General features: G+C 46.6%; 6 protein-coding genes across 6 annotated transcripts; 4 read left to right on the plus strand and 2 right to left on the minus strand.

The window, feature by feature from the left end:
• Positions 1-348: 348 nt before the first annotated feature.
• Positions 349-1742, plus strand: N7447_010886 (FAD/NAD(P)-binding domain-containing protein; the record flags this gene model as incomplete). The annotated part of the gene is made up of 2 exons (XM_057235148.1): positions 349-595; positions 655-1742. 2 exons carry the CDS (start codon positions 349-351, stop codon positions 1740-1742), a joined length of 1335 nt encoding a protein of 444 aa, XP_057080466.1.
• Positions 1743-2343: 601 nt separating this feature from the next.
• Positions 2344-4486, minus strand: N7447_010887 (flavin-containing monooxygenase; the record flags this gene model as incomplete). Its single annotated transcript, XM_057235149.1, has 8 exons — positions 2344-2777; positions 2840-3242; positions 3300-3397; positions 3459-3554; positions 3618-3775; positions 3844-4053; positions 4107-4184; positions 4242-4486. The coding sequence occupies 8 exons, from the start codon at positions 4484-4486 to the stop codon at positions 2344-2346; spliced, it is 1722 nt and encodes a 573-aa protein (XP_057080467.1).
• Positions 4487-5099: 613 nt separating this feature from the next.
• N7447_010888 (uncharacterized protein) lies at positions 5100-6075 on the minus strand (the record flags this gene model as incomplete). The annotated part of the gene is made up of 4 exons (XM_057235150.1): positions 5100-5395; positions 5471-5589; positions 5648-5874; positions 5932-6075. 4 exons carry the CDS (start codon positions 6073-6075, stop codon positions 5100-5102), a joined length of 786 nt encoding a protein of 261 aa, XP_057080468.1.
• A 288-nt stretch (positions 6076-6363) lies between these two features.
• N7447_010889 (DUF3500 domain-containing protein) lies at positions 6364-7926 on the plus strand (the record flags this gene model as incomplete). Its single annotated transcript, XM_057235151.1, has 6 exons — positions 6364-6648; positions 6704-6786; positions 6819-7049; positions 7104-7239; positions 7290-7457; positions 7519-7926. 6 exons carry the CDS (start codon positions 6364-6366, stop codon positions 7924-7926), a joined length of 1311 nt encoding a protein of 436 aa, XP_057080469.1.
• Positions 7927-8607: 681 nt separating this feature from the next.
• N7447_010890 (cupin domain-containing protein) lies at positions 8608-9240 on the plus strand (the record flags this gene model as incomplete). Its single annotated transcript, XM_057235152.1, has 2 exons — positions 8608-9030; positions 9097-9240. 2 exons carry the CDS (start codon positions 8608-8610, stop codon positions 9238-9240), a joined length of 567 nt encoding a protein of 188 aa, XP_057080470.1.
• Positions 9241-12644: 3404 nt separating this feature from the next.
• On the plus strand, positions 12645-15223 carry N7447_010891 (uncharacterized protein; the record flags this gene model as incomplete). The annotated part of the gene is made up of 3 exons (XM_057235153.1): positions 12645-12739; positions 12812-12966; positions 13038-15223. The coding sequence occupies 3 exons, from the start codon at positions 12645-12647 to the stop codon at positions 15221-15223; spliced, it is 2436 nt and encodes an 811-aa protein (XP_057080471.1).
• Positions 15224-15956: the final 733 nt, after the last annotated feature.

Consider the following 15956-nt stretch of genomic DNA (forward strand, 5'->3'; position numbering starts at 1 on the left):
CATGGAAAATTATAGCTATAAATATAGATAATTAGTAGCAAACAATAGCTGGGACCTCATCCTCGGATCATGTCTCCCCGGATCTAGCGACGTAAGAAAGAAAAAGACGATCTAATCAAAAAGAACCGGATCATAACTTCATTCTATTTACAATCATCCGGGGAAGTGGCTTATCCGGGGAACCGGGAATGATCTTATCCAATAATTCCATCCGGGAATATAGATTAAGATTCCCCACCTTGGACACAACGCGTATGTGGAAATAATTATTTCTAATAAAGAAAGAGATCCAAGGCCAGTAATCGCCACTCATATTATATTGCATCAAATTATCCATCAATTTCAACAATGCACGCGGCCATCCAGAATCTAGAGATATGCATTATCGGTGCAGGCATCGGTGGTCTTACCACCGCGCTGTCATTGGTAAAGAAAGGATTCCAAAATGTTCAGGTCTATGAAAATGCTCCAGCCCTCGGCTTTGTCGGTGCAGGGATTCAAATGGCACCAAATATGGCTCGGATCTTAACGCACCTTGGGATCTGGGAGAAAATAGCGACGGACGGGGTAGCTATGGAGTTCTATAGCATTCGAGGTATGACTCATTCTAAAGCAATCTTGCTCAGGAAATATAGATTACTGATTAGCTAGCAGATGGTTCTTCTGGAAATAATATGGGACTTGTGGATTGCAGAAACATTGAAACAGAATATGGGTACCGCCAAACTGGTGGTCACAGAGCAACCTTGGTCAATGTCCTTTATGACGCATGTGTACAGAACGGGGTGAAGTTCACCTTTTCATCTACAGTGAATCCGTCATCAGAGTTCACGGAAAGACCAACGTTTTCGGTGACTACTGGTGACGGTGCGCCTTATCAAGTGCAATGTGACATTCTGCTAGGTGCAGATGGCATCAAATCCAACACTCGCCAGGCTATACTCAAGAAGCTAAATGTGGAGGCGGGAGTCAAAGAAACCGGGCAAGCCGCATACCGCATCATGTTGACACGGGAGCAGATGCAACATGATCCAGAGCTTCTAGCTTTGCTAGATGGAGACCAGACCATTCGATGGATTGGGGAAAAGCGCCATATTGTCGCTTACCCTATTTCCCAACGGAGCATTTACAACATCTCAACAACCCAGCCTGATGTTAATTTCGCAGCTGCAGCCTCGGCAACTTATACAACAAGAGGGTCCAAATCAGCAATGATGTCTGTGTATGGCGACTTTTGCCCTCTCGTCTTGCGGATGTTGGATCTCGCACCGGATGAGGAAATTGTTGAATGGAAGTTGCATGTCCACGATCCCTTGCCCACTTGGCATCAAGGGTCTGTTGCTCTCGTCGGGGACGCCTGCCATCCGACCCTTCCACACTTAGGTCAGGGGGCTGCTCAGGCTGTTGAAGATGGCGCTGTTCTTTCTATATTCTTGTCTGCTCTGCCTGATACATCCCCTATAAATATCAACAAAGCTCTCTCGGAGTATGAGAAGGCGAGGAAGATTCGAGCTGAAACTCTCGTTGGTTTGGCTGCGGAGTCATCACGGGAACTTCATCTAGGACCCGGCAAAGCACGCGAGGAGCGAGATCGGGCATTCAGAGCAATGAAGACCGGAGTTCCAGGGAAAGTACCGGATAAGGTGATGGATGTGGATGTCCATAAAATGACATACGGGTTTGACTGTGTGAAGGATGCAATGGAAAGGGTTCTGGCAGTATTTGGAAAGGGAGATAACTGAATAGAAGCGTTCTGAGTATGTAGAGACCAATATTAGATGAATTGTATGTAATACAAGAGTTCACAGTTTTTCTTATAGGAATTTATAGCCAGTTTATAAAGGCTTCACCTTGGCTTGTGCTTCGATATATCAGTTATAGCATCCTAACTGTTGTTGACGGGATTCGATGACGACGACGAAAGAAGGATCTGCATTATGTCAGGGTGATGATCCGCGGAATCAATGTCATCAACCATATTTGTGATGGTCTTTGTCAGGAATAGCTTCAGCGGTGTGAGTTATCAACGGTCCTTGCGGACAAAAAGCAACTCATAACCTTTAGGAGAGAGAAATCTATTGTTGCACTTTTCTATGGAGAAGCAGATATCAACAGAGAGAGAGCCGAGGGAGCAAACTATCTTCATGTATCTAAGGGATTTGCCCCAAATGGCCATTGAGCCCTGAGGCATATACAGTCTCGACAATAAAGCAAATTTATAGCGAGATTAAAAGTCCATACATATAATTGAACACATATCCGCTTAGATTTCAACAAACTCAAGTGAATAGTAAAGTACAATGTCCAATCTGAAAATAAAAATAATGAAAACAAGCTAATCAATTAGTAATCCCTGTAGCCTTCATTTGGGAAATCAAAATATTGAGTGGTATCTCTGCCCGGTTGCTCTTTGACAGAGAAGCCGTTTCCCAGATACCGGAAGCGATTGTTGCTGACATAGGTGAATTCCCAATCCTCAAAGCGAATATCCGTCAACATGTGAAACCAGTGAATGCGACTTCCAGGATGAACAGCAGTGACGGGTCCATCAATCTTTCCGTTCTTAAACCAGCTACGGCATGGGGTAGCCCAAGCTGTCCGCTTCATGAATTCGGTCAGGTGGATATCAAAATCACGGATAGCGTCACGTTTGGGCGAAACGGCTTTGATACCCTGGGTTTGAATTTTCTTCATGAAGTTAATAATGTATTTGCTAGTATGCTCGACAATAGGTAGCACACTGCCGTGGCCTATAGGAGCGTTTGGCCCGAGGAACGCTAGACAGGTCGTCAGTACCTTTCATGGTGCGTACATATATAACAGGCAGAGCACCACTTACTGAAGTAATTGGGGAAGTCGGCAGCTGCTAGGGAAAGATATGCGGTTGGCTTCACCTTCCACTCCTCTGCTAGACTCTTGCCCTCACGACCAACCAAGTTAAACCGGGGCGCAAACGACATGTCAAATCCAGTAGCGCAGATGAATGCATCGACATGGATCACCTCTCCAGTAGATAAAACTATGCCCTCCGGTACAGCCTTTGCAATTGTATCAGTTACCACTTGTACGTTTTCCTTGGTTAATGACTCGAGATAACCATTCCCGGGGGTGGGTCGACGGCATCCGACTGCAAATTCCGGCAATAAAGCTTTCACCAATCGTGGGTCATTGCATAGTTTTTTGGTCATGTCCCTAACCGAATATGCCCGTGCCTCAGCCTGTTCTTTGCTATTGGCAATGGTCTGAGTTTTTCATGTTAGAGCAAGATTTACTATCAATTTTGGCAACGGAGGACTTACAAATCGGAACCTTTGGTTGAGCTCCCCTTCAATTTCCTTCCTGTACTTGAGATACTCGTCCGGGTTTTCACGGAAGTTCTTTTTCTGCCCCTCGCTAACTATATTTTGTTCTTGTCAGTTTATGGAGTATCTAGAAGATATGGACCAACAAATACATACACTCAAAATTGGCTCCTCCGGGTCCTGCATGGCTCTGGGCAAACCCGGCAGTGATCCAAGTCGGGCTGCGGATGAAGGTCGTAAGTGATTTTACCTCTAGAAATGAAGTATGTCAGCGGGATAATAATAACAATGTAGGGAGCACTCAATCTTGCTTACTAGGTTGGATGGTAGGGACGATTTGTACTCCAGATGATCCACATCCCAGAACAGCAACGGTCTTGTCGGTCACATCATAACCCTCGGGCCATGCAGCACTGTGGATGAGATCGCCCTTGAACGACTGCAGGCCGGGAATGTCTGGCCATTTCCAATTGCTGATCTCAATGTATTAGTCGAAGTAGTTGGATGTTTAGGCGATTCCAAGCAACGACTGAAAACTCACTTGAGAACACCACATCCATTGATGAGGATGTGGCCCCAGTCCTGAATGATCGTGCCAGTCTCTTGATTCTTGATCTGTAGGTTCCAGATACCCTGCTCCTCGCCCCAGACCGCCCCCGTCACTAGGTGGCTCAAGCGAATATACTTGTATAGTTCATACTTGCTGGCGACTTTTTTGAAGTAGTTGAAGATCTCTCCCGCCGAAGAATAGCTATACTGGGAGTCAGTTGGCACCTCAGAAGCTTATCTTCTAGGCCAGCTTACAACGTAGACCACTCTGGATTTGGTTCCCAGGTGTACTGATAATTGTGCGCGGGAATATCGCAAGCACATCCAGGGTATCTAAAGTAACCATAGTTCTTAGTTTAGATTTCGCATGTTTAATTATTAGAGACTGACCTATTTTCAAACCACGTCCCTCCCACATCCTCATTCTTTTCGTATATTTGCAGCTCATAGTTTTGCATTTGCAAATGCATATGATGGGCAATATTCAGTCCACTTGCACCGGCTCCAACCATCAATACACGAAGCTTCCTCGGCGTACCAAGCAGCTCCTCCTGAATTGTATAGGAAGCGCTGGAAACTGCACCATCGGGATGCGGGTTCTCCATCTCGCGTGTCATAGTGGAGTTGATAACCATGTTACGGTTGAAAAGGAAATTGCGAGTCAAATCAAAATACACTTGTTTTCTTAGACTTGTTATTAATACTTGAACATCCCACCGGCATAGCCAATGTTTACCCCGCGCAACGCCAATACTCCTTTACCGGGGAGATGGTTCAAATCCTTTGCCGTGGATCAAGGATCTGCGCCATCTCCCCGGAAGCTGCCTCGGTCAAATCTCTGTCGACTTCTATAGTTGAAATATTCTGTCATTATTATGTCGACACCAGGTGCCATTAGATGCTCTCAGATGATCTTCTGTTCATTCGACATGTCTGGAATTAGGCAAAGGGGTGGTAAATTGCGCGTCTACCGAACATTTTTTTCTACTAGGACTCTTATCCCCGGGAGCTAGATGAACGATCCCGTCAACGAGCGAAACACCCTTTTGAAACAAAATAAAATAAATGCGCCGTCTTGCAATCTCTCCTCGGGATTAAACACTTGCTACATTTTATATCTATTTTTAAATATTGATTATTGAATGATACTATTGAATTACTCGTGATGTACTAGACATGACAACGTATATTTCCTGTGTAATATCTCCACGCTATATTGTGTAGTTTGAACCCCTTTTACGGAATTCGTTATTGTTGATTTTCCGCTGCCAAATTACGTTTCACTTCTTCTGCCAGCTGGGGAACATCGATCATTCCCGACAGAGGAGAGTGATTCCACAGTGCAACCTCCACACTGACATCAAACAAACCCTTTACCACTTCAACAGTGTTGCCCAGCTGAATTGATGCTTTGCAATGACTTTGTGACTGTCGAATCGCACCTTGTGCGAATATACTTGAAGCAAGCACCAATTCCTTCTCTTTCAGGGAAAGGAGGTCCCCGCTAAGGAGATACCCAAATACAGCCGTATTTGCATAGTATGCTTGTAGCCTGTTAGTGAAGTTTTTCAATCTAGTCCATAATCATTTATGGATATCGACCATGTAAGCAAACTTACAAATCTCAGGGAAATATTGATCCAGCATCTTTCCCACCTCACTGTTTCCCACTCCCCGATAGACCTTCTTAAATGAAGTCTTCCCTGCTGTCGTGTAATCGTACTCATCAAAGCCGAGTCTGAGCCCAATAATTAATATACGTATAACCAAATCTAGTGCACATCACATCCAATCACCTTTCGTGGGAAGGAACCTCGCTGATACCCCGATTTCGTAGTTCGCCTACCAGACCAAACACAGCAGGCATGCAGGAAGGGAATCCGACAAATGGTGCGACAAGCGCAAGAGATTCTCGAACAGTTATAAAAATCTCTTTCAAGCTTGCATCAGACTCGTCCTTTGTCACATCTCGAAACAAGGCAGACACTGCATCTCCACGCCGTTGGGCACAAAGCATTGCACTCTAGAATTTTCTCATTAGAAGGAATTGTAACAGGGGATTTGCACTGAATGATCATACCAAAAGTGCAACGGTGAATCCATTATGTGTAGATGGGTTAAGTTTGTGGATTTTGTTATTCAAAGCCAGAAACCACGCGCTATCATAGGGCGCAGCATCCTGGGCTATGTTGGCGTTTGTGTACTTTGCTGAAAAATCGCCCATTTTTCCTAATGAGGATGACAACCGTAATAAAAATGAGAGAAAAAGAGAACTAGTGTGTCAAGACAAATATCTATAGATTAAATACTCTGTGTGAACTTTGCAACATCCACGGGAAACATCCCCCGGAAGGAAATTTACGGCTTCACTACCCATCTGACGTACACCGTACCCCGGAAACATTTTGAATATTGATTTCACAAATAAAAAAAATAAAAGAATCACACATACGACATTTACAACCTTTCCATACCACTGCGTCTCTTTACATTTCCAATCGTGACCATAATCATGACACCGTCTTTGTGCATACTAGAACATGAACCCCAAGCACCCCCCCAAGCTTGTGGTTTTCGAAAATATGTTCCTCCGCCAGGTCACTCTCGCATTATTGGACTTGACAAGACAAATATTGAGACTTATTCCAATAAAATCGCAAGTTCCCCACAGGTAGTATCAGTTTTTGACGAATGGAAGGCGCAACTAGCAGAGCCTTTTTACGGGATCACGACCGACGGACATCGCCAGGAAGGGATTTTTGGGAGAGCTGATGAGGGTGCCCCAATTGAGGAGATGGTTAGCATTTGAAGAGGCATCTTAGGTGGAGAAATGTCCATTGACAATAGAATAGGTCGCCGCGGCTAAGGAAATCCAAGCTGTACTTTCAGACGCAGAGCTACGTGCTGTTAGCTACGGAATTGACTCTGATTCTTGGTATACATTCACCTGCAGAATCCATTTGATAGGTTACTGCTAACTGGCATCAGGAGAAAATGGTCCAATCCGGAAGTATTAATCTTCAAGTATGGGCTACGGCTTCACACACTCGCGACACACAAAATCAAAGCAATCCTCAAGCTAGTAGAGGCTAGCTTGAGCGAAGCAGGATACCAAAAGGTTATTGGTGCGATGGAGTTGAATCATTTCCTGGGAGAATTGGTCCACGCGGCGCCTATTCTCAACCGATACAGCTACCAGTACGTACTTACATCTCATACATATCTCTATTGCGATTACTGATCAATAAATAGATTCGCAATTTACGAAACGCCCTCGACAACTAAGCCATGGGGCTTTTCCCTGACTGGGCATCATGCCTGTGTGAATATCTTTATTCTGGGGAAGCAGATGACAATCAGTCCTGTTTTTCTCGGTGCTGAACCAAATGTGCGTTGATCAATCCACCTAGTCAGTACAGACTTACTGAGACCAGGCAGGAAATCGACACAGGGCCACGCAAAGGTCTGAGTCTCTGCGTCGACGAAGAAACCTATGGGTTAAAGCTGATGCAAACTCTCCCGAAATCCCTCCAGCAAAAAGCCCAAATTTACACTGAAATGTACACCGATCAGATGCCTCCCGGCCGGTGGAACCCATACGATCAGGTATTGCCGATTTATAGCATATAAATAAATTATAACCACACTCAACTAACCTTAAATACAGAGGCATCTCGGTGGCGCATTTCAAGACAACCGCATAATTCCATACGAAGGCATCAAAGCGACGGAGATCCCTTCCGCACAGCAAGATCTCCTGCTCACGGTCATCGCCTCATTTCTGGTCCTCCTCCCGCTTAATCCTTACAGGGCCCGCATGCAACAGATTAAGAATGCCCTAGATGAGACCTACTTCTCTTGGATCGGTGGCTTCGGCGATGAGGATCCGTTTTACTATCGGATCCAGAGTCCGGTAATTATGGTGGAATTTGATCACCACTCTGGCGTTTTTCTGCTCAATGAGGCACCGGCCAAGCATCATGTTCATACCATTATCAGGACTCCGAATGGGAATGATTATGGGAGGGAGTTGTTGAAGGAGTTTCGCAATGGGGTGACGAGCAAAGATTTTTGAGTAATATACGTTCTCGCCAAGTTATAGACGCTCATTGCTGCCGCCAGTCAAATGAACTGCATTATTTAACGATAGGAGCCTACAAATGTTGACAAACAGTTGTGGAAGAAATGGATGAATATATCAGAATATTTGTCGTGAATTGATTTATTATCTTGACTGTGCCTCTGGACTACCTTTCCTATAAGATTTGTCTTATACAAAGTACCTGTAGGCAGATCTTACTTCGATATAATTCTATAGTTCCTTAACATTCGAGCAACTGAGTGATGTGCATGGATACGCATATCAACCGCCTGTGTAGTTAGCCGAGATCATGACAGAGAAACCTGACTGTATGACAATGTATGGTGTTTTATAAAGGGCTCTGTATCACAGTGTGAAGCTTCTAATGCTTTTGAATCTAGATTCCTAACGATGCTCGATACAAATGGATAGATTTGTATGCAACTCACTATTGTCCTATTTGCCCGTGGGTGTGTGGATATCTTCGGGGGGGGACCGACCCTCGGGTCTATAGGTCACCCGCGGGTGCCCCCGGCCAATCAATAGCTTAAGATGGCTACTACAAATGACGAGTTAAAAGCGTAGGGTTTCCTCGCTATTTATTATTGCTGTGCTTCAATTAAGAAAACTGATGCTTGGAATTCCGAAGACAGTGAATCGACCAAACATATCAAAATGTCCGACAGCAGCGCAACGACTGCCCCAAACGCCAACCTCCGACCATGTACCCGCTATATCATAGGCCACAATGATGCAGCAAAAAGCATCTTTCTGCCAACTCCGGATTTGTTCTATCACAAGCGCTTTGGGTACTCCATGACAAGGACATACGCGTTGCCTTGTTTGCCAGCTCCCCTGGACCAAGATGCCGACCTCAAACTCTATCTATCTCCAAATGACGGCACAAACGTCACTTCCTGCAGTAGCCAATCCGATAATGTGACAATCGACGGTGGAGTCAATTCTGTATATCTTGATATGGGTCCTGGATCTCAGTCGCCGATGCATCGGACCATCTCTATCGATCTGGTGGTTGTCATCGAAGGGGAGATTGAACTGGAGCTTGATTCAGGGGAGAAGAAGTTGCTTTACCAAGGAGTAAGTTTGTCCTGTTGTTGGCTCTGAGAAAGGGGTAGTATAGGAGCCGCTTACATGGAATTACAGGATACCGTGGTACAACGGGGAACAATGCATCGTTGGAGGAATCCATCAAGCTCCAAGCCAGCCAGGATGCTGGCTGTTTTGATGTCTAGTGACAAAGCTTTCATTGGAGGACGCGAAATTCAACAAGAGTATTCGCCTGTGTGATTAGTTTGCTGAATACACTTAATACTAGTAGCATAAATCCAGAGATATATACTACCGCTATGGCAATTTTGTTTATTTATATGAGAAGTTAGAAACCACTCATATAGGAACTTACAAGGGTCTTTCCAGAGGCTAGTAGATGCTTACAGACTGAGTGCTTTGTCTGACATCTGTACTTGCCAAATTGTTTGACTTTATCCAGTGTTGATAACTACCCTTCTTTTCCATACATGTAGGTTCTTTTTTTCCTAGAAATTAATACTAGAGAGTTATGGTCAAAATAACACGCCTATAAGAAAGAATTAAGTACGGGAGGGGAAGGACACGTCAGCGGTTCAGGGGCGTGCAGGATATTCAGGTGTACAATAGTGGTGTTCAGGGCATTCAGGTGAACGGGCTAAATAGACTGAAGAGTAAGTAGGGCGGCAAGAGGGAGTTTCCGAACAAGTAAAAAAAAAACCTGGTGAACAAAAACATACAACAGTGAGGATTCGCTGGTGGTCACCCACCCAACTACTAACTCACCGGCGTGTGGCTTAAGTACGGCTGAGCGGACGGGAAGCCCTGTTTTCCACACCCTATGGTCGTATGTACTGACTTTTGTGTAGCAGGGAATGATACAATGCTTGAGACCCACCTATGTCTATAAACATTATAATTACTAAATAGAATATGTAAGACAGCTGAAAAGACACCATAAAGCCGTATAAGCGACCAAGTATTCTTATATACTAATAACGTAAAAACTACACCTAGTGACTAGATTATTATCTTCAATGATATACATATCTTGCAATATGCTTACTGCAGGCGGCCCTCGCCAAAACCAATGCATAATCCCCAGGCGATTGGGCAACCTAGGTTGATTATCCTTTGAGCATCACTTAGTTTTATGTCTAACGTTCACACTGCAACTAATCAGTAGCTCGGTATAGTTGTTACGACGCTAAAGGCGGAACTTGTAGGGATATTCCACTCTCAGCCAGCCACTAATGGCACGGCCCGCATGTTAAGAGCATAATCTTCTAGAGGTACGAGAGTAGATCGAACAGGGGGTCTCTACGTGACTTTGAATTAGAGAGTGGCTATCTATAAAGTCGTACGTGAGGATGCCTCAGAAGTGTTGACGACTTGGATGGTGGATGATACTACCGTTAGTTCTAGGTCCGGCTGAGGCAACATCTCATATCGGAATCCCTCTAGGACTACGAGAAAGATCTGTGAGGTTGAATTAAATTACAAAACAGGCGTGTAAAAAAGATCTGCTAGGTCTACTAGATATCTGGCACATAAGAATGATATTATAAACTAGGTCCGCGATCCGCTCTACATAGACCACTATTCACAATAGGTAGCACTGTAGCTCTGTTTTGTCTGAAAGGCAGATGTACAACCAGTGCATTCAGAACAGAATAGGGTGAATGGGAAGGAGAGTTAAACGATGCCTTCGTTAAATCAGCCATATTAGCTGTGTAGACCCGCCTGCATAGCCTGCATAGCCTGCGTAATGCACTTTTACTAAAGAAGGAGTTACAGACATTAGCGTAACCTACTTCCGCCGTAGGAGGTGCAAATGATTATGCTTTACGAAATAAGGGTATACAGAATGACCACCTAAGTATTCCAAGGCTATAAATATGAAACTTGGTTGATATTAAAAAAAGTGCAATAGAGTAGATTCCTGGTGTGTATAAGCTCAGTCCATGCATCCATGAAAAGGAATGACGACCGGCAATACAATCCTACTGATGGAAATGAAAAATAGAAATGAAATATATCTTTGGTTTTGATCTAACCGAGGAATTGTACAGTTTAATACCGTCCAACTTCAACATCAACAGAGCCAATGGCATCACCAGGGCTCTTATTCCAAAATCTAACCTGGACCCAGTAATTATCGTTCTGCTCTGGGATACCAAAATCATTGTTGCTGTGACCCCAGGGGTAGTACCAATAGGCTTTGGCAATCTTGGTGTCGCCATCCTCACAGCTCAATATTTCCCTTAGTTCCAGAAGCTGAGTCGGGGCGACCAGATGTGTCTATATTGACTAAGCGTCAGACACAGCCAGACGCATATGATCGGGGCCCCCCCCCGTGATAGCAGAGGAACTTAGCAAATTAAACAACGATATCAGGAATCGCGTCTATGTCACCATATCGCAAGAGGGTAAAGACGAAATCCAGAGATTGAACCAATTGATAAATATCCCCTGACAGAAACAGGGGCTATGCTCTTCAGCGACAAAGAAGGCCTCGCTTGTCTACCTCCAATGCCAAATATGGAATCTGTCGATCTCAGATGGCTAGAAGATCTAAGAACAGTGCTAAAAGCAAAGGCATCTCCCTTTTAGTCATGGTAGCAGAGAGCTATGAGAGTCTGAATGCGTCAATTACAACATATAGGCATATGGGGAACGGTCCCTATGTCCCCAAAGGTGCATATCCTAACAGGCAAATGGGTCTTCAAATTAAAGACAGATACCGACGGACTGCCCCTGAAATTCACAGCCCACTTGGTTGTAAGAGGGTTCCAACAACAGGAGCATACCGACTGTGAAGAGACATTTGTAAGCACAGACAGATACGAGAGCCTCTAAGTCCTTTTTGCGGTGATAGCTAAGATAATGCTATTCACGGCACATGTCGACGTAGGCAATGCATATCTAAATGCCCTCCTAAACAAGGAGCTTCATATGTATTACCCCGATGGCCTTGATGAGCAAACCAATAGCATGTCTGCTTGTTAAAACGCAGTCTTTATGGTCTAAAGCAGTCAGCCGCTCTTCCAATTCACATATTTCTAAGTAACATTACACCTACATTTGCTTTGTTAATTATTTTCACTTATCTTGTACGTCTATGCACACCCGTGGATTTATCGCTGTAGATGTTTACGCTATTGAATTAAACTGGTACCTAGTGAGACGAAGGATATATATATTTTTTAGGTATGAAAATAAAAAGTGATTTGGTTAGATAGGATTCGTATTGTTATAGATCGTGTTTGCTGTTTAAAATTATTCTTAGATGTTTAGATGAAAAGCAATATAATTGCCAGAGAGTCGCAGTTATAGATACCATTTGCTATCCAACATGCATTGCTTTTCATCTTTCTAAATATGCAAGCACAATTGAGCAACTGGCGAGTGGAAAGTTGGCTCCCGAGACTCTTGTCACCGCCATCACCGCCATCGCCACAAGGTGGCTTGTGTGCTTCTCCTCATCCAACCTCTTTTCCATAACCACCCAACGCTGCCTGCTTCCTATTCACCATATTTTGCTTGAAACATTCCATTCACATATCCTATTTGATTACCTCATCCGGTTTTGTAACCCCCTCAACCAATGAACCGATTACCACTGTGAAGAAGACCACACACACAACCTCACAGACCGAGCCGCCATGGCGCGACGGTACGAGATCGATGAGCTGATATGGCTCCGCGGTTCGCCCCTCGTCGCAAAGCCTCCTGGCCTGCCTCCAATTGATGAATGGATGTATGTTGGCCCCGATGCTTGCAATTCTTCGGTTGTCCCGCACTGTCAACGTCAAGACTGACCAGAACCTAGGCCTCAACCCGACCCAACATCCACACAACGAAAAACCCATGGCACCCGTGATGCCAGCAACCCGGCTGAAACTGGTACGGGGAGAAGGCCTAGCTTTTTTGAAGCCAAACATATCTCTAGGGGGTCTAATTCTGGTATTATCTATCTCCCTTCCCGTCCGATCATCAAGTGTCCTGATCGATCTGCAATGGAGGCACTTGCTAATTTGAACTCCTTCCATCTTCAGAGGACATTGTACTCGGCCCCCCCAAGACCGCTTTTGCTTCATCTCGCATTGGCGGCAAAGGCTCGTTCGATCTGACGAACCAACCAGCGGCGCAGCCAAATAACCCGGAAGAAACGAAGAACGACCGATTCAATTTTAGAGACAGGTTCCTGAAGGACCGCGATGCCCCGGATAAAGAGTTGGATCGACGGGAGGCCAAGCCAGCACCACTGAGTGCCCGGCGTGGTGAGAGAGAGGACTGGAATGCCGGGCGCCCACGTCGCACATTTGGCCCGGATGAGCAGGAGCGCAAGCCCAGACGAAACGGCGAGTTCGACAGATGGGAAAACAAAGAAGGACCCCGCGACCCGAATGCTGAACGGGTTCCCCGTGACAAAGATGGCCGACACCCCACTCGGAAAGAAGGACAGCCCCCACGATCCAAATATGAAGGAAGCTGGTTCCGTGATGAACAGGCTCAAGAGGGCGCGAGTGCGGGCGCGAGTGCAGGCGCTGATGCTGATGACGATAAACCGCCATTGCGCAACCGAGAATGGCGGCAAAACCAGACCCGACACGGCACCGAGCGTGAGTGGAACCGCAGCGCCAAATTTGAACAAGAACCTGAATGGCTGGATGCCAACGACCGAGACGAGCCGCGACGAGCACACACCCAGGAGGACTTTGAGCGCTGGAAAGAACGTATGAAGGCCGGATCTGGATCATCCGCACAACCCCCGGCACATGCTGAGGAGAAGAGAGAAGCACACGTCGAAGAGCAAAAGCCAGAGACCCGCCGTACTGATGGTGAGATCTTCAGCAATTCCGGTGCTCAGTTCATGTCCGACGATTCAATGGAACGATTCTTCGGGCTCCTGGGTGATTCGAAGGCTCAGCCTCAGACCCCAGAAGTCAGCACTCCTATCGCTGCCGACCCAGTCGCCAAAAAGGAACCCTCCCCCTTTCCCGGAAAGCCTGGAAAGTCATCTCGTTTTGCTGGTCTCTTTAGCCCCATGCCAGAGAGCCCTGCCAGAGAGCCCGAGCCGATGCCTTATTTCAATGCCCCGCCCCAGCCCCAGCCCCAGCATTATCAACAGCCTCAGCCAGTACCTGAGAATATGCCTTTCCCATCCCACAGTGCGGATCAAGAAGGCTTTCAGCGCATTCTGCAAATGCTTGGTGGACAACGTTCGGAGAATGCTACGCCTCACGAGATGGGTATGCCCCAGCAGCAACGGACGATGTCTATGATGCACGCCGAGCAGCAACATGCCGCACTATCTCTGTCATCACCTTCCAGGGAACCTCCTCACCGACCCGATTACATGGGGCCTGGCCCCGAGAACCCCATGGCCCAAGTTGGCCCCAAGGATCCCCAGGCGCTGGAGAGAGCGCACTTGCTTCGTTTGATGCAACAAGTCCGAGTCGGCCCACCGTCTGCGGGCCATCTATCCCAGCAGTCTCCCAACCAGGGTATTGCCCCTCCTCCCGGTCTGATGCCAGAAGGCATGCCACGTCCACCGCCAGGGCTTTCTGCCCAAAAGACGCCCACTTTCCTCGACGATCCAGCAATTGCAAACATGCAACGACCAGATAGCGAGCACCTCCGCCGACGACCTGCAAATGGTCCGCCTATGGGATTCTTTGACGATATGCCTTTCCCTCAGGGCAATCAAGGGCCGATGACTCCGGGTGGCCCTATTACTCCTGGTGGCTCGCGTCCTCCTCCGGGTGCGAATCAGCCTCCCATGCCACTTCAGCGACCCCCGGGTCTCGAGCATCTGCCACCCCCCGGATGGACTGGCCAGCCCGTCCCACAGCAGGGAAATGTACCTAGCCCTATGGGCCCTCCTCCTGGAATATCCACTCCAGGCCGCGGCATGAACCCCAATTTCCCCCCTGGTATGCTTCCTATGCCTGGCAACGCGCCTCCAATGAATGAGCGCCAAGGCTTCCCTCGCGGCCTGCCTCCAGGCATGATGCCACCCCCAGGCTATATGAACGGCCCTCCCCCAGGCTTCCCTCCCATGCCGCCAAACCCCGAGGCCATGATGGGACTTGGCCCTGGTACTCAGGGTCCCTTTGGACCTGGCAACCCTGGCCCACAGGGCCCTCCCCCTTCGTCTAGACACCTCCTGGAGATGTTCGGTCAGTCCAACGGCGGTGACGTCCGTGGTGGCATGGTCGGTCCCGGCCAGTTCAGATAAACGGAAGGTACTGGAAAAAGATTTCTATCGCCTCGCTTACATTTACGCACCATTTACCACTGCCCAATGACCATTTATGATTGTTTACGCTAGTTTGGTGAAGCCGATGTATAGGCGCTCGTGATTGTCTTTTTTCATTTTCCATCAACCCCAGATCACACGCAACGTCACACTTCCTCCTGAGAGAACACAATACCCATTTTCTTGTTTCTTCTTCTTCCTTTCCTGAAATGTATTTGCCCATGTCCTTTCGGCGAAATGATCCCCGTGTTCAATAACTGCCCCTTACTCCTCCGCGTTTGAGCCTTTGCTGCGTTGGCTTTGGCTTCCCTGGTGTGATTTTGCTGCATCTATTACCGGGTCTTTTCTTTTTCTCTCTTCATATTTTTTGTGGTGTTCTTGAATCTCTCAAGGGGCGATGCTTCCGTGCTGTGTCTTCTGGTGTTGGATCTGATGAGTATAGTCGTGATGACTATAACTTGGGGTTGACAATATGTGTTGATAAGATGGTGGATGGATAGTCTCTTAACTATGGCTTTATTGGGTCTCTGGTCTTCGCTGGTTGCCAGTACATCCATGCTTTAGCTCCATAGATAGCTGACCAACCTCAATATATCCGTCACTTGTTCAGGACTGCGATCCATGTAAAATGTTTCATGTCAAAATATTTGAAGGGTCAGTAGGTTCTACACGGCTACCATATGAACCAAATATGGGACCATGTCCCTCAAAC

This window comes from Penicillium robsamsonii (genome assembly GCF_028829455.1).
Source record: "Penicillium robsamsonii strain IBT 29466 chromosome Unknown utg000008l_segment0_segment0, whole genome shotgun sequence".
NCBI classification, from domain to species: Eukaryota; Fungi; Ascomycota; class Eurotiomycetes; order Eurotiales; family Aspergillaceae; genus Penicillium; species Penicillium robsamsonii.